This window comes from Armigeres subalbatus, chromosome 1 (assembly GCF_024139115.2).
Source record: "Armigeres subalbatus isolate Guangzhou_Male chromosome 1, GZ_Asu_2, whole genome shotgun sequence".
In the NCBI taxonomy this organism is placed as follows: domain Eukaryota; kingdom Metazoa; phylum Arthropoda; class Insecta; order Diptera; family Culicidae; genus Armigeres; species Armigeres subalbatus.
The window spans coordinates 5,740,120-5,766,200 of record NC_085139.1 but is presented as its reverse complement, the minus strand read 5'-3'; the positions used below and the strand labels follow the sequence as shown (position 1 = coordinate 5,766,200).

The window sequence follows — 26,081 nt, the reverse complement described above, 5'->3', positions numbered from 1 at the left end:
TCCTTTCAAGAGGCTCGGAAGCCTTTTTTCGATCAATCCTTTCGAAGACGATCCGATTGATCGAAAGGATTGATTGAGGTTAAACAAATTTTATCATACATATGGGAAAGCTGAAAACAAACGTAGAGGTCAGATACAACAATGGCGCAGTCGCTGGGACCATAAAGCCCTAAGATTGGCATTGTATGTATTACTAGAAAGGCTGCAAAAAAGGCTTTCAGTCTGCTCTCATGAAACAATAAAAAAAATTCCTGCCAACTCGAATGGAATATTCGGAAGATTTTTTTTTTATTTTAAGTAAAATTTTGTCTCGAATTTGAAGAAAAATATGAAAATTCAAATGAATTTCCTCTGGAAATTCGAATGAATTTCCTCTGGAAATTCGAATGAATTTCCTCTGGAAATTCGAATGAATTTCCTCTGGAAATTCGAATGAATTTCCTCTGGAAATTCGAATGAATTTCCTCTGGAAATTCGAATGAATTTCCTCTGGAAATTCGAATGAATTTCCTCTGGAAATTCGAATGAATTTCCTCTGGAAATTCGAATGAATTTCCTCTGGAAATTCGAATGAATTTCCTCTGGAAATTGAATGAATTTCCTCTGGAAATCGAATGAATTTCCCCAGGAAATTGGAATGAATTTCCTCTGGAAATTCGGATGAGTTTCCTCTGGAAATGCGGATGAATTTCCCCTGGAAATTCGAATGAATTTCCCCTGGAAATTCGAATGAATTTCCCCTGGAAATTCGAATGAATTTCCCCTGGAAATTCGAATGAATTTCCCCTGGAAATTCGAATGAATTTCCCCTGGAAATTCGATTAAATTTTGAATGAATTTCCCCTGGAAATTCGAATGAATTTACCCTGGAAATTCGAATGTTTTTCCTCTGGAAATTCGAATGATTTTCCCCTGGAAATTCGAATGAATTTCCTCTGGAAATTCGAATGAATTTCCTCTGGAAATTCGAATGAATTTCCTCTGGAAATTCGAATGATTTTCCTCTGGAAATTCGAATGATTTTCCTCTGGAAATTCGAATGAATTTCCCCTGGAAATTCGAATGAATTTCCCCTGGAAATTCGAATGAATTTCCCCTGGAAATTCGAATGAATTTCCCCTGGAAATTCGAATGAATTTCCTCTGGAAATTCGAATGAATTTCCTCTGGAAATTCGAATGAATTTCCTCTGGAAATTCGAATGAATTTCCTCTGGAAATTCGAATGAATTTCCTCTGGAAATTCGAATCAATTTCCTCTGGAAATTCGAATCAATTTCCTCTGGAAATTCGAATCAATTTCCTCTGGAAATTGGAATCAATTTCCTCTGGAAATTCGAATCAATTTCCTCTGGAAATTCGAATCAATTTCCTCTGGAAATTCGAATCAATTTCCTCCTGGAAATTCGAATCAATTTCCTCTGGAAATTCGAATCAATTTCCTCTGGAAATTCGAATCAATTTCCTCTGGAAATTCGAATCAATTTCCTCTGGAAATTCGAATCAATTTCCTCTGGAAATTCGAATCAATTTCCTCTGGAAATTCGAATCAATTTCCTCTGGAAATTCGAATAAGTTTCCTCTGGAAATTCGAATGAGTTTCCTCTGGAAATTCGAATGAGTTTCCTCTGGAAATTCGAATGAGTTTCCTCTGGAAATTCGAATGAATTTCCTCTGGCAATTCGAATGAATTTCCTCTGGCAATTCGAATGAATTTCCTCTGGAAATTTGAATGAATTTCCTCTGGCAATTCGAATGAATTTCCTCTGGAAATTCGAATGAATTTCCTCTGGAAATTCGAATGAATTTCCTCTGGAAATTCGAATGAATTTCCTCTGGAAATTCGAATGAATTTCCTCTGGAAATTCGAATGAATTTCCTCTGGAAATTCGAATAAATTTCCTCTTGAAATTCGAATGAAATTCGAAACAAATTCATCTGGAAATTCGAATCAAATTCATCGGGAAATTCGGATGAATATCCTCTAGATTTTCTCTAGAAATTCGAATGAATTTCCTCTGGAAATTCGAATGAATTTCCTCTGGAAATTCGAATGAATTTCCTCTGGAAATTCGAATGAATTTCCTCTGGAAATTCGAATGAATTTCCTCTGGAAATTCGAATAATTTTCCTCTGGAAATTCTAATGAAATGGACATTCGAATGAATTTCCTCTGGAAATTCGGATGAGTTTCCTCTGGAAATTCGGATGAATTTTCACTGGAAATTCGGATGAATTTCCTCTGGCAGTGATGAACTAATAGAAACATAAAAAATCACTTGAATAAAGAAAAAAAATCCTCTGAAAATTCGGATGAATTTCCTCTGGAAATACGGATGAATTTCCTCTGGAAATTCGGATGAATTTCCTCTGGAAATTCGAAAGAATTTCCCCTGGAAATTCGAAAGAATTTCCCCTGGAAATTCGAAAGAATTTCCCCTGGAAATTCGAAAGAATTTCCCCTGGAAATTCGAAAGAATTTCCCCTGGAAATTCGAAAGAATTTCCCCTGGAAATTCGAAAGAATTTCCCCTGGAAATTCGAATGAATTTCCCCTGGAAATTCGAATGAATTTCTTCGGGAAATTCGAATGAAATTCCCCTGGAAATTCAGTGAATTTCGCTGGAAATCAGTGAATTTCCGCTGGAAATTCAGTGAATTTCCGCTGGAAATTCAGTGAATTTCCTCTGGAAATTCAGTGAATTTCCTCTGGAAATTTGAGTGAATTTCCTCTGGAAATTCAGTGAATTTCCTCTGGAAATTCAGTGAATTTCCTCTGAAATTCAGTGAATTTCCTCTGGAAATTCAGTGAATTTCCTCTGGAAATTCAGTGAATATCCTCTAGATTTTATCAGGAAATTGGAATGAATTTCCTCTGAATTCAATTAATTTCCTCTGGAAATTCAAGTGAATTTCCTCTGAAATTCAGTGAATTTCCTCTGGAAATTCGAGTGAATTTCCTCTGGAAGTTCGAGTGAATTTCCTCTGGAAATTCGAGTGAATTTCGTCTGGAAATTCGAGTGAACTTCCTCTGGAAATTCGAGTGAATTTTCTCTGCAAATTCGAGTGAATTTCCTCTGCAAATTCAAGTGAATTTCCTCTGCAAATTCAAGTGAATTTCCTCTGCAAATTCAAGTGAATTTCCTCTGGAAATTCGGATGAATTTCCTCTGGAAATTTGGATGAATTTCCTCTGGAAATTCGGATGAATTTCCTCTGGAAATTCGGATGAATTTCATCTGGAAATTCGGATGAATATCCTCTAGATTTTATCTGGAAATTGGAATGAATTTCCTCTGAATTGAATTAATTTCCTCTGAAATTCGAGTGAACTTCCTCAGGAAATTCGAGTGAATTTCTTCTGGAAATTCGAGTGAATTTCCTCTGGAAATTCGAGTGAATTTCCTCTGGAAATTCCAATGAATTTCCTCTGGAAATTCGGATGAATATCCTCTAGATTTTATCTGGAAATTGGAATGAATTTCCTCTGGGAATTCGAATTAATTTCCTCTGGAAATTCAAGTGAATTTCCTCTGGAAATTCGAGTGAATTTCCTCTGGAAATTCGAGTGAATTTCCTCTGGAAATTCGAGTGATTTTCCTCTGGAAATTCGAGTGAATTTCCTCTGGAAATTCGAGTGAATTTCCTCTGGAAATTCGAGTGAATTTCCTCTGGAAATTCGAGTGATTTTCCTCTGGAAATTCGAGTGAATTTCCTCTGGAAATTCGAGTGAATTTCCTCTGGAAATTCGAGTGAATTTCCTCTGGAAATTCGAGTGAATTTCCTCTGGAATTTCCAGTGATTTTTTCTGGAAATTCGAGTGAATTTCCTCTGGAAATTCGAATGAGTTTCCTCTGGAAATTCGGATGAATTTCCTCTGGAAATTCGAATGAAAAATGAAAAGTGCATTTTGTGTTCATTTTACGACCCGCTCAAACGTCAGAATTTCTTTGGGAAGTTCATTCCACGTTAGTCAATTAGGCGCTTAAAATCCGCTGATTTTGCTTCCAATTGTGAATATTCCACACGGTGCGAGAAATTTCAGTCTCGTTTCCATTTAAATCATTTTAACGTTTTGTTTACAATCAGACGGATTCAGAATCGTCATAGGACCAAAAAGCATGTTCAACGGTTGAAAATGTTCTTAGACTGTGTCATATTTCCCGAATTAACTTGAATTCAAATCAATTTTAAAAGAGACAGTTAGCAACCTAAAAACACCCGGTCATAAAAATCGCAGGTGCTTTCCTATAAGACCAATTAGGCCGTTTTTCGGTTGATAAATAGATTTGGTTTATCTTTTGTCAAAATTTCGATCTATCGTGGTCTATGAAATCTGTCAAAAACAATTCAATGTCTGTCAAAAGTATCCTTGCTCTGTGATCAAAATATTATTAGGCAATTATTGAACTGTCACTTTTAAATTTGATTTGAGCTTAGTTCAGCTTAGCTTAGGACAGATCTTTAGACCATTATTTCCACGTTTCGGTAGTTGTTGATTTCGTTATTGTTGACTTTTCGGTAGGCTACCAATCAATCCATACCAGGCCTACCATCAACCCATCAAACGTAAGCGTACATATGTGTTCCGAAGCTCGTTTCGCTGCATACCATTAACATGTATTTCCACTACCCCTAGTCAGTTGCCTTTCTCGTCCGTCGAAGGGCTATCTTTTCACTCAAAATAGGAACTTTCAGCTGGAATTGTAATCGATTCTGCTAGATTTCTGAATATGAATGTCTATAGGCGACTTCAATTACTCTTGAAATTTAAAACAAAACATCTAAAAAGTGCTCCCACTTTTTTTTGGCTCTTACATTTGCTCGATTTTAGACCAACATCTGGCCGTTTCTAAATTTAAAAAAAAAACCTTAAATAAAGTTTAAATAAAACATCAAGTCAATTGGTCAAAAACCCCTGATAACTAAAAAGTGAATGAGATGCGAAGTGACTTTAAATAAAGAAAAGGCCATTTAATCCTGTCATCATAGTATTTTTTCTTCAGTCATTTGAAGGCTGATTTCCTAAATTCAAGTAACTTTTGGACAAACTTATTGAATACCTAAGATAGCCAACTGAAACCAGCTCAAGTTTAGAAAGGATTAAAATAATTATTCACTTTACTGTATCAATCGATTTTTTGATTTATTTAAGTTGAGCTATCCCAAAGAATCTATTTTTTAACAATTTTTAAAAAAGGGACAACCTACCGTTAGATGAGTTCAACTTTCTTTTTTTTTTAGAAGAAAAAATTCACTTTACTCATAGAGTCAGGGAGTAAACTAGCGGGCAACTGAACAGCGGTAAATTAAATAGAAATAAATTACGTCGATGGACGAACCAGCAAACAGCATGTTGGTTGCCAGTAGTTCTGTGCGCTCAGATGGTGGTGTTGCAACAAGTGTCACATTAGCTACCACTACCATCGCTTCCGTCCCTCAACCCCGTGGACTGGGAACATTATTATGCGAGTCCAGTCCACACAGTCTCATTGGGATTTTTCCCCCTATTTAGTCAAAGCGGGGGTGTTGACGTTAAGTAAATAAATCGTTAATCACATTAGATTAGCTCAATTGAGGAGTCACGCTAGAGCCCTGCCGGGCAGATGGTCACTTCGCGCCGTGGCGCGGGAGGCTGTGCGACGTCGATGTCGACGCTTGCTACGATCTGAGTCATTTTCCACAACCAACTGTCAAGCGACCGCGATCCTTGTAATAGGAATGCATTGAGGAGCCCTGACAGCCAGCGGTTGCGGTCCTCTGCACATATTGACAGCTACGGTTGACGGTTATTGCTCGGCTCGTATGCTAAAAACCCACTTAATTACCATAAATTATTAAATTAACATCTAATTTACTCCAATTGTCATCCAATTCTAGTCAATTTACAATCGCCACGGCGTTTGTTTAGAGAGCGGGAGTGTTAGTTGCGGCTTACCGCGTCGCTAAAACTACTTTCTGTCATCCGACAGCAGCATGGCTGAGACCAGCCAGCAGCGCACGTTTTGCGGTCATTGTGGAATGGCCGGCGATAAACCGCTCCCGAAACCGCACTCGGAAGGAAAAATGAGATGGAGGAACAGAAACAATTGCACGTAAGCAAATGAAAGTTGGTTTTGTCGCCGCATGTGATCGCACACATCATGCTCCATGGACTGGCGGGATTAAATGGAATGAGAAGTGTTCAAGGCGGGTTCGTGGCGTAGCAAGCCATGATAAGCGCAAACGCCTACGAGATCGCTGCCCTTCGGCTCAGCATTCGATTAGAGACGATCGTAAACGAAGCCTTGAGCACAATGCATCCGATTTGAGCATTCGAGTAGAGGCGACTTTTTCTACGAAAAAATGCCTTTTTCATTGTTCATGTCATGCCATAATCGCTCAATAATAACTTACAGAGCAAATCATCTCTAATCGCGACCGGTTCAATATGTTACTCCATCAAGGCTTTCAATTTGACCAGCCAAAACCCCCGCCACCATTCATTATGTCGAAATGACCACCATTGGGCGATTAATTTTTCCATCAAGCAAGGCGTTGATGACCGTAATCGCCCATTGTTTTCCCTCAGAGCCGGCGCCGACGGGTAAACTTCATTTGAAAACAAACTTCCGAATCACCCCTCCTTCTCCGTTGGCTCATCATCACGAGGGGAGGTTGGACAAAATGAGGCGATCCCCGTAACAATCGTCTCGTCGTCGTCGTCGCTTGATAATCGCCCTCAAACTAATTCACCTTGGTGCCGCGGAACTTCTGATTCTACTATGCGAGATGGCGTCGCCCAAAATGACTTTAGAACTGCCCCGCGCCCTCCGCTCTTGATGACATTTCGCGTAATTACCATGCCTATACACGGACAGAATTCCCACAAACCTTCAAAGCAGAGGCTGGGGCCTGCGTGTCGTGGAACAGCGTCATCTGTCATGTTTTCAGTTGTCACAGCGACCAAGGCAGCAACAGGTTGATAATGTAGTTGTGTGCCGATGCGTTTGGGTTCCGCGAAGCCATTACCATCATCTTTTGATTGTAATCAAGGTTCGAAGTCGGAACACGGCGACCGGTTCCATTCATTCATCTCAATCATATCTGTCCGATCTTCTAAGAAACCCCCTCTGCGACCGCCGCCATTTCTGTTATTGTTTTTGTTGGTCAAGCATTTCGGTTTTGCTTCATCAAGGTCGTCACCAACGTTGATTAGGTTCGCAACGCGCAACCTGCTGCGATTTATTTGTTGGCCTTTTGGTTTTTGAAAGGTTTAATCAGCGATTATTAGATGAATGGCAGCACTGTCTATTGTTATCGCATGGCTGGCAAAATCCCATTAGGCCACCAACGAACGAATAATTTCGCTATCTGAGTCGAGCGTCCAACTTTCCCGGGAATTGTGACGGCGCCCAGTCTTCTAGGAATTCCTAAACACCTTCGCGCCCATCGTTACATGTTTGTTTTGGTTTGTGTTCGCCTTAATGGACGCGAATGGTCCACTAATAACTGATAAGCGTGTTCGCCTAAACCTGTCCAAACTACGCCGTCAAACAACAAGCGGCTCCGGGAGGATTGACAACGCTATATCGCTCCAACACTTGTAAAGCTGACATTAATCCTAATTAGGAGCACTGATCCCTGGGATTATATTTTGGTCGGTTGTTGTCTTGTTTTCGGTGCTTTGGCCACCACAACAAGAGGGGGAGAATGCTATTGACTGTATCAATCTCGGCACCTCGCTAGTAACAAACTCGGAATCGGTGCGGCGACAGGGGTGGATCAAGTTACGCTTTCGCCCTTTTGCCGGAGGGGCGCCCGTTGCTCACTCGTGTGAAATTCAACCGATAAACACATAAAAATTACTCGGAATTAGGTTGCGGCCGGGATCTTAGATCTAGCTTGGATCGGTTTTCACCCGCGCAGTTCAAATAGGCGAGAATTTATTGCTTGTTATGTGGAAATTTATGGCCTTCTGGAGTTTCCGGGTAGTGAGAAAATTTCTTCTCACTTTGGGTAACGTCAATCAAAAGAAGTATTAATGGGGGCTTATTGTCACCTGCGTCTTAGTTTTAAGATAAATGACAATTGACTGAATTCGTCGGAAGTGGTTTACAAAGCGTTATGCATTTTCAATCACCAGAATCCTGAAATTTACAACAAAAAATAACATATTCTTGACAGATCAACAACGACAAAGTAAACCAACAGTATTAAACACACAAAAATGTTAAGCAACTGCGCTGTGATAAAGTGACAAGATACATCAAAGTTCAAGCATCGAAGCAATCCGTTTAAAAGTGTAAAGGAATGTTAACAAATTTTCGCGATAAGCAGTGTTGCCAAATGGTGAAAATCTGAAGAATAACAAAAACAAGTGCCGCCCAAGAGCGAAAATCGCATCAGTAAATTTGTTTTTGGCAAAAGTGTAAGAAAAACGTGTTTTCAAGCTGGCAGCACTGAATGTGCTCGGTGCGCCGGGTGACAACAAAATGACAAACGAGTGGATCGAGTGGAATGACAGTGCCCGAATAGTGGGTCGGTTGCCGCTGCGGGCCAACCACCACCACCATCCGTACCATCCGCACCATCACTCGGCGGCGGCGGCGGCCGCAGCTGCAGCGGCAGCAGCCGTCGGGCAGTTAGGGCACCACGTCAGTAGCGGCGGTATCCACGGGAATGGTTCTTCTAGTTTGAGTGGTGGGACTGGTACTGGGGCGACTGGCGGCATGGGGGGAGCGAATCTGATGGCGGGACTGGGCGGTATTCATAACAACAACAATGTCAGCTTTCTGAACAACAACCAGCAAAGCTTCCTGAATAGCTACAGCTTGAACAAGCTGGCGGCGGCCGGGATGGGACTGAAGACCCACGCCTTGATGAAGGAGCTGCAGAAACCCAGAGGTAAGTTGGGAGGGTTGCTGATCACACTAATCTGAAATACTGCTGCCATTTTTCGACACATTTGTTATTGATAAATTTGAAACGTCTAGTTTGAGATCTTATTACACTCTAAGATATTTACATTATATTGAAAATTATAAATCCATAAATCTATACTTTGACCCCTAATAAAGGCCAAACACCAATCGGCCGAAACGTCGGGAATGTAACTCACAGTCTTAAATATGCAGATTTTTGTTGTTGTCCCATTTCACAGTGACCGGGGTCGAACACTTGTCCCCGCACCCTAACTAACCAATGAGTCTCCACAATCTCCCCTCGTTTGATCTGACCCTGGTTTGAAATCGTCTTTTGCCTTGCTCTTGGGTGCGACGTCCCACGCAGTCATTGCCCTTGAACTGTGGCAACTTGTCTACCTGTAAAACGTTTAAAAATTTTGCACTCTCCTGCGGGCGCCCCCTCGATGCCAGACACAATGGCAAACAACAAAGAACCGAATCGTCACAGTAGGCGCTGCTTTCTGGACGGCGACGGCGGCAGCGGTACGGGACGGGATGGGACCAGCTTTCGCCCGATGGCTTTCCGAACGCTGTATTTACTTTCGTTCCGCTTGGCGAACTACTTGATAAATTACTTTCTGAAGGGCTCCAGCACCCGAGGTCCCCTCCTAATAAAATATAACCCCTCGTTGTTGCCCCCACCGCCGTTCCTGGTTCTTGTCAAATCCCTGCTTGCTTGCCGAACTACTGCAGCCGCCCGAGTCGTAATAAAGCGGTTTCAATTTCCGGATGGCTAATCAAAGCATTCGGTTGCCAAAAAAGAATACCGCATCGTCGTCGTCGTCATCGTTGACGGCAGCGGTGGTGGCGGTGAATCAATATTAAATTAAACAACAGATTTTGGAAGTTTTCCCGCTTCGCCGGTGGGACCCACCAGAAACTAGATCGCCGCCACGGCAACAACACCACACCGCCGTGAACGCGCACACACATCAAAGGCGGCCATGCGTGCGGCTCGGCTTTCACACTGCAGTAGGCTGAGACGCATCCAGATGGCACTACCAGAACAAAGAGATTGGGTGGGCGCGACCGGCAGCTAGAGGGGGAAAAAATTCGGACATCAAACAGGAAAATTTCTCCGAATCTCCGTCGTGGCAGCCCGCCACGCCAATCAGCCAAAACAAAAACATCGAAATTTAATTACAGCGGTGGTGGTGCGGTGGGGCTGACTGGCTGAAAGCAGCGACGTCTCCTCCTCTCGGATCTTGGGTGGAATGGAAAAATTGACCGAGAAAATTGATTATCGCAATAATTCGTCGCTTTTCCGCCTGATTTTTATTTTCGGGGCGTTCGGTTGGTGGTCTTTCGAGATGTGGAAGCTATTTTCGCTCGAAAACCCTCCCACTTTTTTTCCTTTCGTTCCGAGCTTGACTCGAGCCAAAAATGAAACAATTTTTGCTTCCCTCCCTCCGCGTCGCTATTTGCATGAATAGTCACGATCTGTGATGCTGGATGTACATGGAAATGTTTTTGAATAATTCTCCTACAAGATATCCGACGAAAGATCGTTTTTCAAGTGCAGGTTGCGAGTAATTAATGGCAAACGCATGTCCTAATTTAAAAACCCAGATTAATCCACCTAGCGGTGATGGCGCCTTTCTCGCGTAAAAAGGTAATAAATGTAGCCTTTACGCTTACACCTCGATGATGTACAAGAAAGGCAAAACAGTTACACCGTCTAATGTTATGATAGAAAATTTACACTAGTAGACGACAGATGGCGCTGTCAAAAGTTTCTCGAATTTCCTATGTTCGAATTTTGACTTTCGGACAATTTAGTACTATGTACATAGTACTATGAAACTGAACGAAGAGCATACTTACGCCTAAATGCGTGCAACACGAGCATCTTTATAGTACGATGAAACTCTTAATGGGAAGCCACGGATAAAATATTCATAGATGCAAGGCATTTTCATAACTCATTATTGTTCTATGTGACTATGTCTCATCACTATTTTAATATTATCTATTTTTGCAATTTGCAATTATTATGAAATTCAATAGTGATCAACAGCGTTTTAGTCTCTGTCGGAAGCAACTTGTTGCAAGAAAATCGATTTAGAGTGTCTATGTGAAAATTTGGCTAGTGTTTTTTTATGGAATTTTGTGCACACACATACGCACACACGCACACACACACACACACACGGACAGACAGACATTTGTTCAGCTCATCGAGCTGAGTCGAATGGTATATAACACTATGGGTCTCCGGGACTTCTATCAAAAGTTCGATTTTGGAGTGAAATGATAGCCTTTCGGTACAACTTAGTTGTACGAGAAAGGCAAAAAAACATTTATGGGACCATCCAGAAACCACGGGGTCATTTTTTTGAAGGTTTTCAACCCCCCCCCCCCCCATGTGGCTTATCGTGGTCATTTGGCAGACCCCCCCCCCCCCCCCCCCCCTATGACCACGTGGTTTTTTTTCAAATACAAAAATTAAAAAAAAACCTTATGTAACTAAAATATATGGTTAATCCGATCAATTTTGAAGATGGACAATTTCAATTGATTCAAAACCAAACTAAACCCATCATGGAAATTATAAATTTTTATGAAGTCGAAAATTTTGATGATTTTATTATGTTGTAATGTGTATCAGGTATTAGGATATCTAGAACTCGCACACCTTCAATGCATCAGGAGGATACAAAAAAATGTGGACTCGCGAATATCTTATAAAAATTTCGAGAAAAATGTATAATGGTTTAGAAATTTTCTAAAATACCCCTACATTTTTATTTTTTTTAAATTTTTTCATTGGCGTTTTTTTTTTTAAATAACTATAAAGTTCATCATTGAATATCCCTATAGATTCCTTAGAGTATTTGGGACCTTCCATAGCTCTGGAGATACTGGAAATTCTTAAGATATTATACTCAGCGAAGCATCTGAACGAAAAGTTTATCAGAGAATCACAAAGTTAATATGTAATCTTAGAGATGCAAATAAAACCTCCTACTGTTGTTTCTTTTGAGTAGTATTCCTGTAGAAATTTCAGTATTGTTTTTAGAATCATCAATATTAGAAATAAATAATTATAAAATATTTTTTTTAATTGTTAATTGCTAATATTGATTTATTCATGAAAATTTTGTATTTTTTCGTTGAACATTTTGATTTCTTTCTGGAAAATTCTTATTTCATTATTGCAATTTTTGCTTTTACAAATGCTAATTTATTATTGTTGTGTGTATTATTGTTCTTTATTGGCAATTTCCTATTTTATTATGGAAAATTTCTATTTTTTTCTCTACTAAAGAGATTTTCAATTCAGAGCTGGCTCTCTCAAAATTTCTAATTCTTCATGAAATTTTATTTTTATATCGACTCGTGGAAGCCAATGATGCCATACTAAAAATATTTTCTCGGTCACTCTGATGGTTCTTTCGAATAATTTCCCAAGGAACTTCTATTCCACATCTCGAATATGCTTCAGTCAATGGTCCTTTCATAAGCGACTCATAGAGGAATGAATGTATTATAGACCAATTATTATTTTGGAGTTCGGATCATTCGATTTATCTAATTAACCAACTTATGAATAATAATTTCGGGTACCTTGTCTCTTGGATCTCATGTTAATGGAAATTAGAATCATATGCTTATTTTATCGGATTGAGTATATACCGATGATGAGAACATTGCAAATGTCTTGATTGATCTGGTAGATTCGTGGGCTGAACTTGAGAGCATTTTGAAGTACCTTGAGCATCTCGTATTCCTGAATATTAATCACTGACTTAACGTTCAGGATGGTCCATCTTATATGACCACCCATCTGTTCAGAATGATTCAAACATTTAAACTTTATTTACATGCTCTTAGAATCGAAATCTTCCCAAGGTTTCGGATATCTGATATCATGGTCAGTCAAATTTGAGCTCCCTTATTTTTTCTGTAAAGCCAATATCTAGATGAACAATTTTCCTGAAGAAAATGGAAAAATATGTTGTGATTTTAAATGTATTTTCATGCACATATTTGGAGCATGCAAATAAACGTAACATTCAATCGATCTCACTGTTCATTTAAATCGAAATAAATTTAAACTGTGCTTGCTTGTAAAATTCAGTCAAATTTGATTGAATAACGAATGTTAATTCGTTTGATGGGATTAGCTTCAATTTTACACGTCGTTGAATTTTCAAAACTATTTGCTGTGTAGCTCTCTTTTGTGATTTTATAGACAATCTAAAATGCTGGGCATATATGACCCATCATTCCTGAAAGGGTTGATATTTGTTTTGGAATTCAATTTCAATCGTAACTATAACACTATTTTTTAACCTAGATTGTTTTATGAATTGAAGTGTTTTTTTTTCTGGAACACTGCCACTTTTTTTCATATCGCAGCATTTTCTATATATCATATGCAAGCTTCTCTATGTCATAACCTTTTTCATGCGCACAACTAGAATTTTGTGCATTTAGAACATTGAACATTTAGAACATTTTTTCGATCATTAATTATTCAATATCATAAAAACTAGGCTTCTTAAGCCTAAATTGTTGCCTACATTTATTGCATGGATTAATTTTAAATTCCAAGATCTTCTTAATTTTCAAGAATAATTATTCTAGAGTTGCAAGGGAAACCCTTCGGAATATTGATAAGAAATTCTTCGAGTCTCCCCGGGAAATCTTTAGAACTTCGCCGACATTTTTCCGAAATTCTGTGGAAGAGTTCCAAAAATGTTCGGTAGAAGTTTTGAAGAACTAGAAGAATCCGTAGAAGGATCCGAAATGCATATTTACGATGAAAATTCAATAAACATCAAATTCCGAATCTGACACGAATGCACCTTTCTGGTGTAAAATGTCATTAATAAATAAACAAACAAACAAACATCAAATTCCGAAGAATTTCCAGTTTAAATAAGAAAAAAATTCCAGCTTACTTTTTTAGAGAATCTCTTAAAGATTTTTTTCAAAATCCTGGACAACTTTAATGAATCTTCAAAGGAAATTCTTCTAAATTTCCAATGGATTCTTTTGTTTTCCAAAAGAAATTCTTAGAAATTTTCAGCAATTTTTTTGTAAAGAAATTATTCGGAATATGCCAAAATATTTCCGATGGAAATTCTTAAAATTTTCCAGTAGAAAATCAAAAAAGTTCATCTGAAACACAGATAATAAATTTCCTGAGGAGAATCTGATGTTTTTACAAGTGGAAGTAACGAAAAAAAATGTACTTTTGAAGCATTTCCAGTAGGAATTCCTTAAAAAATTAAATCAAAATTTTAAAGATTTTCTGATGTGAAAATTCCTTAAATTTTCTAAATCATTTCTTGTGCATCTTTGTATGGTAAAGATTTAAAGCAATGTTTAGCTGAACCTACAAAGAAATCAAATGACATCCTGAAGAAGAATGAATTCCAGATGGAATTTTGAAATGATTTCTGGTGCAAATTAAAAAAAAACATGAACCTTGAGAATTCTAAAGATTTATTCTTTGAAAATCCAAAGAATTTTTTGAAGATAATCCATAGACTCTTCCGTGGAAATTCTAAATAATTCCTCGAATAAAAAAATACTAGGAAAATTTAAAAAAATGTGATAGAATTCACAAAGAGCGTAAAAAAGTATTCCGAAAAAATTTCATTGCAAAATTCACGATTATATATCTTGTGTAACAAGTACGATGGATACACTATTACCTAGGGTGTCGAGAATGTTTCCCACCCGAAAACATCCTAGACAGGAACGAGAATCGAACTCGTTTTCACCGGATTGGCAATCCTCGCAAAGCTAACTGGAGACTGAACATTTTGAAGTGTACTCCTTAAATTGTTTAAAAAACTTCTTTTGTAAATGAAGAAGAATTTCTGGTGAAGATTCGGAAGAACTTGTCGAAGAAATTCATTAGAATGTTTTTCCACCGAAAATTATATGTATTTCCCACGGGACTGTTTTTAATTTTCAGACAGAATGCACGTGGAATTTTTTTCGGAGTTTCAAGGAAATTTTTTCAGAATTTACACTAGAGATGTTTTGCTTTTTTTCATCATCAATTTGTAGCAAAATTTCCAAGCAAAATTTTTCAGAGGGAATTGTTCAAAAAATCTGAATGCCAGCTCTTTATCAGGATTTTATGAAGTAATGTCAAAGTTTTTACAGGAAATTTCTTTACTTGATTTTTCCTGTATATCCACAAGAAATTCTTGTGAATTTTTCTTCTTAAGATTTTTCTTGGATTATTGTAAAAACATGAACATTTTTCAAAATTTTGCTACAGTCCGCTGATGCAAAAGTGTCGGCGGCGTAATGCCAAAACCATCGGCGGCGGATTTTTAAAATATATTTTCCTTTTTCCTTTCTAATTTTTTTTTATGGAAATTAAGACTAAATGGCAACCTGTTTTTTCGTTTATTTGTGTATGGATATAGGATCTTAGACTAAGATGGTCTAATAATGCAAATATGCATCGGCGTTGCGACCGACGCTGCGTTATCGATTTTTCTCGATGCACACCTACGTCTTTTTAACGCTGAGTTGAAAAGACGCTACGTAGGCATCGGCCCTTAGATGCGCTTTGCGTTTAATGATTAAATCATTGAATTTCAATAATTTGTATTTTTTACACAGCTATTGATATTCACCAAAAGTTTTTCGTGTAAAAAAAACCACGTGGTTCGAGAGCAACACCCCCCCTCCCCCCATGTGGCCTATCGTGGTCATTTTCCAAACCCCCCCTCCCCCCATATATGACCACGTGGTTTCTGGACGGCCCCTATCTTATTATTGAACGATTCGGACCGCAAATACCGTCAATATTATTTTTTGGCTGATCATGACATCCCGGGCAGAAATCATGAACAGATTAACAAAACATGATATGGACTTGATTGATATAAGAGATAAAAGAACAGGCAACAATATCAAAAATTTGCACCGAAATATCATTTCAATATCAAGATATGCTATGGATAAGAACAAACTAATGGCACTTGATATTGATCACTTATTACAAATAACATATCTTGATATCCTTATGATATTTTAGTGCAAAATATTGATATTGTCGTCTGATCTTTTATCTCTTATATCAATCATGTCCATATCTCATTTTGCTATCTTATCAACATTTGATATTATTAAGCTATTTGCGTCTACTCGGGATAACTCATAGCCTACTACATCATGATCTCGGGTGATGCTGATGACCCTCACCGATCAGCGTTGGACAAACGATGATGGGGCCGAAATTAATGAACCACGTGAAGGGCGCAGAGCCAGAAGATTTACCGCCGAACTGTCACACTCCAAAGTAGTGTTGCCAACTTTTGAAAACAAATGTGCGTTGAAAATATGTCTCACATACTACGAGTTTTCATTAGCACAATCAATTCTACTAAAAAAGAGAAAAAATGTGCTAAAACATATTGGAAATCCGTACATTCCGTGACGGCAACACTGACGCATCGAAGTCGGCGGCACGACCGGATCAATGAAAGAGCGAAATGGACAATCGAAACCCAGTACCTTTATAATGCGTTGCGTACCTATTTGGGTGATGATTAGCTCACACACGGCGGCTCGAATGTTCCCGGAGGCTGTGGTGGCGGCGGTGGGTACACGGACACGGAACAGGTTGTAAAGCTCGAGGGACCATTTCGCAGCGTTGTCTTTGATGTTTTGATCTGGGGAACGATGCGTGTGGCGGTTTTCCGAAACCGTGGCGGTAGCGGAAGCGTTCCGATGGGATGAGATTCCGCGCGTAGCTGCCCGTGGGGATCGAATGGTGGCGGGCTGCGTTCGTTGGAGGTGATGCTTAATGAGGTGGAGTTTTCTTTGATTGTTCTAAAATAGACCCGATGTGATGTCATTGTACTTGGGATGGATTCGATGTTTAGTGCAAGACTGATATTCCCATTGAGCTTGGTATGAAGAGGACGGAGATGTTATTGGGATCATTTGGATGGACAGGACCACGAAAGGTAGTTATGATTCGTTTTGGTATTGAAATTAAAGATTCTGATATGACACCTAGTATCTTCGGATAAGACGTAGATGGTAACAAATTTTTACTAGAGCTTATTATTCTGTTAGAGCAATTTTTCATAACAGAGGATGTTGAAAAAAAATTACCACTAGTAGTTGAAATAACAAAAATTGTAACAAAATGTATTCTAGTTTTAACAAAAACGTTATCAAATATTTTTTCTATTGAACAAAAATATAACTTGATGTGTTACACGAAACGGATGAAAATAACTAAAATTATTTCAACTAAAAACAATATATACATAATAAACAGTAACTAAATTATATATATAATAAAATAAAATATAATAAACAGTAATTAAAATTATTACAAATTATATTATTGAAATGAACAACACAGAAAAAAAATATGAAAAGTAAACAGCGCGTAAAACTTAAGATGCAGAACTTTACGCTATTCTACGCTGAAAAGCTGATCTTCCTAACAAGTTTGCTTACAACTTGCATGCGATATTGACGATTCACGCCAAATAATGTATACATTTAGGCTATATCCCGTATGGAATTACGCTGGTAATGGCGTTCCATTTATGTGCATGATTCTTAGCGTAAATTTCAATGGATTTTTCTATCTGTGAAAGTTATCACTGCGGTTGTGTTACAAGTATTGCTGCTATTCATAATTATTATATCATTATCATTTTTCATGTTATTGCGATAATGAAATTTCCTTTTCTTCATCCGGTACAGAGAATTTATAACAAAGTTATTGCAGATATTATTATATTTAACACATGTTGATATAAATGTGATGTAATTTGATATTGTAGATCAATTGATCTTAATTCCAAATCATCTGCATCAAACTAATTTTAACTGCACATAATACGCAAGGGCTCTAGGGACTTGAATGGGCATGTAGGTTTGATTATGGTTCGATACCACTCGGATTTAACCTAGTGAACTAATCGATCTGAACTTCAGAAAAATTTAGAAGCTTTAGAACATTTGCATTGGATACCAGGCCGAAGTTGGTTAGATTAATTAATCAGAACTCCACAATAATTTGGAGAACCTAGAACATCTGCCTCAAACTAATTTGGACAGCACATAATATGTGTGTGGCCTAATTCCGCCGAACGAGCTATCTGTTGATTTGATCGCTTGTGTGCTGTCTTCTCGAGCGTGCAATTCCGGGCGTGCCCGACGAAGAAAGAGGCAAAGTCATGGCCTGCTATTCACTAGTCAATGTTGGCATCCATACCGTTATACGGATTATATTTGCATATCTGTCATCAATTCACGCTCAGAGTGTATTGCCCAATTTCTATTATATCTCACCTTCACATTCCCCTTCTTCTCTCATCAAAAAAGAGAAAAAAAAACATTGACTTTTCATAAAACAACTACTTACATAATTTGTTCACACATTTTTTTTTTACATTACAGCCAAATTTAATTTTACAATTCAGTATCCAAAATCCCTACTCAATTCCCATATTCAAAATCATCCTAATTCAAATATTTAAATCCTACGATTGATACGATTTTCCAATCCATACGCAAGTGCATATTTACTAAACAAATTAATCCAGTCTTTTTTTCCGAGACTTCTGAACTGTCAGCTTTTTTATGTTCATGATCCTTCATCTGTATTCCCTCTTATTTTTTTTGCAAATGTATCCATCATTGCAATCCAAAACCAAATAGAATTCAAGCCGGCAGACCATATCCAATACAATTTTGATGGCTTTCCAACGGGAAAAGTCAAAACAATACCGGTGGCTCTCCAAACCAAACATACTCTATACTGGTCCTTCAAGCTTAAGCCAATCAGTCCGGCACTCTCACACAACACCTTAGAAATTCAAATTTGAAACGTTGCGTTCTGCTGGTCCACTGCATTAAAGTTTCTTTGACGCGAACAATCCGCCCCTCTTCTACACAACCATCAAAAGCTGCAACAATCCGATACTCTTCCAGAGCACCTATATGTAGTAGTAAAATTTTTCTTTATTTACACATTTTTTGTTCTACAATTAATTTTTAACATGTACAGTGATCGGCCGGCTTGGCCCTCCAACTTCAATTTTAATTATTTTTTTTTTTATGTTTCTACTTAATTTTTAAAATATAATGTATCATGACGGCCTTCAGGAGGCGCTAGTGTATTTTTTAAAATTTGATAACCTAACTACTATGTACACTAATATTTACAATAAAAATTTGATAACCTAGATTGGAACTAGCGCCCTAAGCGCTTCTTGGTCCGAGTGCAAGCAACGGACCCTAAACTTTTCTTTACACTCACCAAAGCGTTCATGTAAGGTTTTTATTCCGGCCAGACGGTGGACCTCGGATGTTCTTGTCCTGGGAGGGGTGTTGAGGATCATCCTCAGGAATTTGTTTTGGACCCGTTGAAGTTTGAGGTGGTGGGTTTTAGCGCAGCTCTCCCAGACCGGCATGCCATATTCGATCACAGGGAGGATGATTTGCTTGTAGACAGCAAGCTTATTTTTCAGGAACAATGACGACCGGCGGTTGATCAAAGGGTACAGAAGTTTCAATAAGACGTTACACTTTGTCACCGTTTTGTCAACCTGTTTCTTGAAAATAAGCTTGCTGTCGAGGGTCAAGCCAAGGTAGTCGGCCTCATTGGCCCATTCCACAGTCGTGCCATTGAGGATGATTTTACAGTCCCCAGGCGGAACAAGTTTAGGCGATTTAGAGTGGGGGAAAATGATGACCTGGGTCTTCGCCGCGTTGATACAGATCTTTCAGCTGGTGAGGTACTCTGTCAGGGCATCCAGGCCTCGTTGGAGTTTTGCCACTAGCGCTCTGATCACTCTACCGTTGTAGACGATGGAGGTGTCATCTGCGAACAGAGACAGAATGCCGCCTTCTGGAGGTTCTGGCATGTCGGAGGTGAACAGATTGAAAAGCAGGGGCCCGAGGATACTACCCTGGGGGACGCCTGCGACGATGTTGTGCGCATTTGAACTCGCTCCGCTGATTGAGATCCGGAATGTCCTTGCCGACAGGTAATTGTTGATGATTTTCACCAGGTAGCTGGGAAGATTGTAGCGTTGTAGTTTGTACACCAGGCCATCATGCCATACATTGTCAAATGCCTTCTCGACATCGAGTAAGGCCATGGCGGATGTTTTTGAGACAAACTTGTTCCGTCTGAGGACGTTGGTAACTCGAGTCAGTTGGTGTACAGTTGACCGACCGCGTCGGAAACCAAACTGTTCCTCGAGCAAGATGTTGAGATTTTCGGCAGACTCAAGTAACCGATGATGAATAGCTTTTTCGAATAGCTTGGATAACCCTGAGAGAAGGCTGATGGGTCGATAACTTTTGGGGGAGGAAGGATCCTTCCCAGGCTTCCTGATGGGGATGACTTTCGCTGACTTCCAGGACGATGGGAAGTACCTGAGCCGGAGACATTGATTAAAGATCAACGAGAGGTGCTCAAAGAACGGAGCACTCATGTGTTTGAGCTCGAGATTCAGGATGCTGTCGAAGCCTGGGGCCTTCATGTTTTCGACGATTTGATATAGGCCGTCAATTCGTCAGCTGAGAACTCCAACTCCTCCGAGAAGTCGTTGGGAATCAAATGGATGTTGTTAGCATGCTCGTTGACGGCTGCTTCGTGTGGACTGACGATGTTCTGCCCAAGATTGTGTGAGCTGACGGAGTGACGACCTATTTCAGCGACCTTCTCTGCAGGAGTTATCAAGCGATCGTTAGAGCCATTATTGTCTAGCGGGATCAAAGGTGGAATGGGCCGAGGCTTGGATTTTAGCATTTTGGTCATTTTCCAGAACGGCTTAGCATAATCTGGGAGAGTGCGGATCTTATTTGAGAATTCGTTATTTTTGAGGTCTACCATTCTGGCCTTGATAATTTTTGTGATTCGATTGCAGCGTGCCTTAAGCTCAGGCAGTCCAGTACGCTGAAACTGCCTGCGCTGACATTCCGCAATCGAATCAAATCTTTGGTGAGTGTATCGATGTTTGAGGAGTTGCTTACCTGCCGAGCCGTCGGGACATGCTGCTCTCTGGCCACCGAGATTGCCTCTTCGATGGCGCACAGCTGGCGGTCGATACTTTCCGGCGTCTCCGGACGCACCTCGTAATCGACGGAGTTGTCGACGCACTGCTGGAACCGCTGCCAGTTCACTCGGTGGTAGTTCCGCCGTAACTGCTGGTGCCGATTGACCGAGGAGCCCAGTTCCGCCACCACCGGATAGTGATCCGAACTGAGCTCCTGGTAGACAACCGGCTGAGAGACGTGGTCACTCAGGTATGTTATGTAGAGGTCGAGGGTTGCGTGGACACCGGACCGACTCAGCCGAGTGGGGGAATCCGGGCTCAAGATCGTGTAGTGGCCTTCCTCCATGTCGTTGCTCCAGATGGTGCCGTTTCGATTGCCGCGACTGTTGCCCCAGGCTTGATGTTTGGCATTCAAGTCGCCGGCAATGATATACTGGCCTTGCCTCCGCGTCAGCTTGACGATGTCCCCCGAAGGGCAGCCGATGATCCATCGCCGGCTTTGGCTTGCGTTGGACAGTACGCCGCGATGAGCGCGATTGTGCCGACCGAAGTGGTGATTTCGACACCGATGGCCTCGATGACACTGAGCTGGAAGCTTGGAAGCAGACGACAGTTGATGTTGTAGCGAAGAGCGATGGCCACACCACCTCCCTGGTCGGCCGGTCGAGTCGCACGATGCGGAAGTCCGGGATGTTGACGTTCACCTCCGGTTTTAGGTGCGTTTCGGTGATGAACGCCACGTCTATTTCCTTCTCCTCAAGGAAATCCTTCAGCTCAATTATTTTGCTCTTGAGCGAGCAAGCGTTCCAGTTGACCAGGCCCACCCTAGCAGCCATTTTCGATGATGAACATGCCAAGAGTGAAGACCTGGTCGAAGCGGGTTTTGCAGCCGCACAGCCGAGTGGCGAGCTGGGAGAAAATCGGCATCAGTTGCTCCGAAGTGTACAGCGGAGCAGATTCTTCCGGTGGGACGGCTTCGTTCTCCGACTGCCGATGGAACCCAGGAGGAGGGAGCGGGGGCTATTCGCTGGTGGATGGTGCCGACGATGTTGGAGCTTGGACCGATGCAGCTGCCGCTGCCAGTCGCTTGTGCGGCTGTAGCGGTGGGAGTATTGGAATCACACGACAGGAAGCCGGGATGGCTGGAAAGTTCACCTCGTTGATTACAGGAACATTGTTCTTCTTCGGCATGGTCCTGGTGGAAGCCTTCTTCCGGATTTCCAGGAACTCGGCTCGCTTTGGGCAGCCCTTTGTGGTGGCCCGATGTTTGTCGCCACAGTTGGCGCACTTGGGATCGGCCACCTCCATTTTGTCGCACTCATCAGTCAGATGGGGTTCGCCACACTTGTTGCAGCGCGGCTTCATGCGGCAGTTCCTGGTGCCGTGCCCGAAGTTGAAGCAGTTGGTGCACTGCGTGACGTCGCGGTGCACTGGCCGATATCGCTCCCAGTCAACGACGGTGTAATTTATAACGCCGACCAGCTTCAGGTCCTTCCACGTAGTGGAGCCGTGCTCCAGGTGGACCAGGTAAAGCTGGTCGCGATATCTTCTAGTCTTGTCGTGACGAGCGATCTTGTGCACGGTCACCGGTTTCAATCCGCAACTTTCGAGCTCAGCTCTTAACTCCTCTTCTTTCATGTCGTGGAGTCCTCGCAGCAAAGCCTTTAGCGGCTTCGTGCCGGGGTGGTCATGAGTGTAGTACTCATACTTGTGGACCTCGAGGAACTCCACGACGGATTGATGATGGTCCTTGTTTGCCGGCATCACTTTCACGCCCTCGCGTAATTTTCCAATACATTTTCACCTCGCCAACTCGATGTTGTCCGGAACGGCTCATAAACACGATATAATACACAGTCTCGGGCCATTTGGCTGAATTCCGCTTGACCGAATAGTTAAAAATAAACTAAGATTATGAGTAGTGAAAAGTGAGAAGTTTGGAGTGAATAATCCAAAGTGAGAAGTAAGAAGAGAACAGTGCATAATGAAAAGTGAAAAGTGAGATGAGGCAAAAGAGAAGTATGAAGTAAGAAGCGAGAAGTGAGAAGTGGGAATTGAATACTGAAAAGTGCTACACTGATAGATAAACCAACACAAAATTTTAGTTGAAAATACTTTCTGATGAGAATATCGCAGCAAAATTTATTCAAAACTAGGGTAGTTTTCCCTTTATTTTTGGTGATTGTTTTTAAAACTAGAGCAAGATGCAAGCACCACATCGGGGTGGTTAGACCAATAAGCCAAATTTGAGTACATATGTTCAAAATTCTCAAGAAGTGCGCTTTCTTTTCCCTTATTTCCTCTACCTTCAACATTTTTTCTTTTTTTTCCTTTTCCTTTACCATCTCCCATTTTTCTTTTTCTCTTCCCTCTTCCTTCGACTTTGTTTTTTTTTGAAAACTGAGAAATGAGAAATTTGAAGCGAGGAGTGAGAAATGAAAAGTTAAAGTGTTAAGTGAAAAGTGAGAAGTAAGAAGTAAGATGTGAGAAGTAAGAATTGAGAAAATAGAAGGGAGAATTGATAAGTGAGTAGTGAGCGAGTGAGAGGTGAAAAGTGAGGAGTGAGGGGTGAGAGATGAGAAGTAAAAAGTGAGAAGTAAGAAATGAGAAATGAGAAGTAGGATGTGACTGGTGAAAAATGAGATGTGAGAATTGAGAATTGAGAATTGTCAAATTAATTTTTATTCTTCCCAATTTCCTTCATTCATTTTTTGCTCCCTTTTTCCTTCTTTTTTCTTTTTCCTTTCCCTGTTTCCTTCTTTCGTCTTCCTTTATTTTATTCTCTCTTTCTTCTACTTTCTTCCTTTTTCCTTTACTTTTTCCCTTATTTCTTCTTCTTTCTTCATTCTTCCTTCTACTTTCATTCTTTTTATTCTTCCATCTTAATAATTTCTTTTTTTCTCCTTCCTTTTTTGTTATTCCTTTGTCTCTTCTATTTCTTCCTTCTTTTTTTCTTATCTCTTCCTTCGTATGTTTTCCTCTTACTTCTTATTTCTTTCTTTTTACCTCTCCTTCCTTCCTTCTTTTTTCTGGCTTAATTTTTACTTCTCAGCATCTCGCTTTTCATATTCCAATTATCATTTCCCACTTCTCTCCTCTTGCTTCTCTTTTCCTCACTACTCACTTCCTACTTTTCACTTAGCAACTATCGTATCTCAGTTCTCACCACTCACTTCTCATTTCTCACCTCATACACATCTCACTACTAAGTACTTACTTCTATTTCTTTATTCACTTCTCACAGCCCTGTACTCACTCCGATCATCTCATTTTTAAGTTCATACTTTTATACAATGAAGCCCATGGTGAATTTTGAATTCCCCACATGTTTGTTACTCACATTTGCAAAAGCTCAAATCTGGCGTAATAATTTTCGTATAATGCTAGAATTTAAGTCAATTATTCAGTATAAATAAGCAAATGATCTACCATTTGTAAGACTTGACACATCGTGAGGACACTAATTGTCCTCTGACTCAGGGTCGTTTCACTTAAGAACACTCTGGAAAGAACTGGTGGCGTTAGGATGCGGAAAGACTTCCATTAAAACAATGGCCAAGACGAAACAAACAAATATAGAAGGAGAAATAAACAAGCAGGGCTTAGTTTCAATAATTAAGAAAACTTGAGGAAATTGAGTTTAAATAATTATCTAATTTTAATTCGATTCAGGAAGGATTGAAGGATAAATGATACATGCTCGTTACACACCTTTACAAATTGCTTAGCCGATCGTGGGGGTCCGCGTCGGGGACCATGTTGCAGCCGGACAAGCGATGGGAGCGTTCGAAGTTCTGCAAACCATTCCGAGTCCTGTTCTTCAGACCTTAATCGTTTTGCTTGGTCTCTGCGTTCTTCCGTCTGACCGTCTTGCACCTGCTGATCCGGTCGGGGGCAGACCGTTCACCGACTTGAAAGCACACGAGGACCAAGTGACGAAGGAACGACTCTCCTGGGACTCCTTTCGTTGTTGTTGGCTGGACTGGGGCGTCACCTCGGGTACCGGATTCTGCTGCTGGCTTGATTCCATCTCTTATGTTGTTCCTTCCGACAGGAATGGCGAGATCGCACCCGAACTCTTTTAGTACCACCTATGTCACTGTCACTAGCCTATTCTTCGACACGATCAGTTTCCAAGCAGCACAAGTTTGACAAAAATTGTTGTTGCAACTTGATTGTGACTACCCTAATAAAAAATCCCAAAAGAATTACAATAGAAATTATTGTGACAGTACGCTGAATTGAATAGTAATTACATTAAACTCTATAGTGGTTCACAATAGAATAACATAAATTGTTTTGCTATTGTTTTCCACCATTAAGCCTATTGTAAATGGCAGTTTTACTATGGAAAATAGGTGTTGTTATGTATCTTTACAATAAAAATCGATTTTTCTCGAACAAATTTTTGCCATTACAATTGAATTTATTGTAACTCTATTGCCGACATTTTACTGGCAATAGAATTTATTGCACATCTGTTGGAATAACAATATGGCACTTTAATTGGTGTGATATAAAAACAATAGAATTTAATGCTCATCAATAAAATGTATTGTATTTTTATGATATTTTATTGAAACTCTATTGTATTTTTTATCCGGGTAAATCTGGTCTCATTTGAGTTATATTAACCTATGGGGAACATGTGTGCTGCTAGGGATTTTACCAATGGCGTTCACACATGATTAAAACTGCACCAGTGTTCAACTACATATTAGAGGCCTTCCATCTCGATGACAGCGGCTTCTAAAGGAATTTCTCCTTCCTGGTATAGGCATTTTTGTTGACAATCATGGTCAACAGTGACGTGGTAACGGCATGGGTGTAGGGGTGTTTATTGTTGGCGTAGCACCAAATTAGAATTAGATGTCGGGACTTCCGAACCGAACTTTCCTCCGAAGTTTTATCTGTTAAACTATTTGATGCGTTGTTTAGCGCATCTGTAGGCGAATCCAGCGCACTACTTCCGAAGTTGGGAAAGTTGCCTGTATCTGGAGAAAAATTCAACTTCGGTATAAAAAGCGTTCTAACTTTGTTCCGGATAGACAATAATAGGATTGGGAACGAATTGTCTTCCATATTTTTATTTAATTTCTTTCATTATTTCATTATTCAATTCAATTAAA

General features: G+C 40.1%; 1 protein-coding gene across 7 annotated transcripts in view; it reads left to right on the top strand.

The window, feature by feature from the left end:
• The window catches only part of LOC134220118 (ETS-like protein pointed), a 377,379-nt gene that overhangs the window by 248,745 nt on the left and 102,553 nt on the right, over positions 1-26,081 (top strand). For 4 of the 7 annotated variants that reach the window (XM_062699137.1, XM_062699132.1, XM_062699124.1 and 1 more), the window contains exon 2: positions 8,163-8,882. The exons of 2 other annotated variants lie outside the window; for them this stretch is intronic. In XM_062699137.1, coding sequence (XP_062555121.1) covers positions 8,471-8,882 — 412 coding nt within the window. In that variant the 5' untranslated portion in view covers positions 8,163-8,470. Of the gene's footprint in view, positions 1-8,161; positions 8,883-26,081 lie in introns of those variants that run through there. One more of the 7 variants, XM_062699135.1, reaches the window with a different exon arrangement.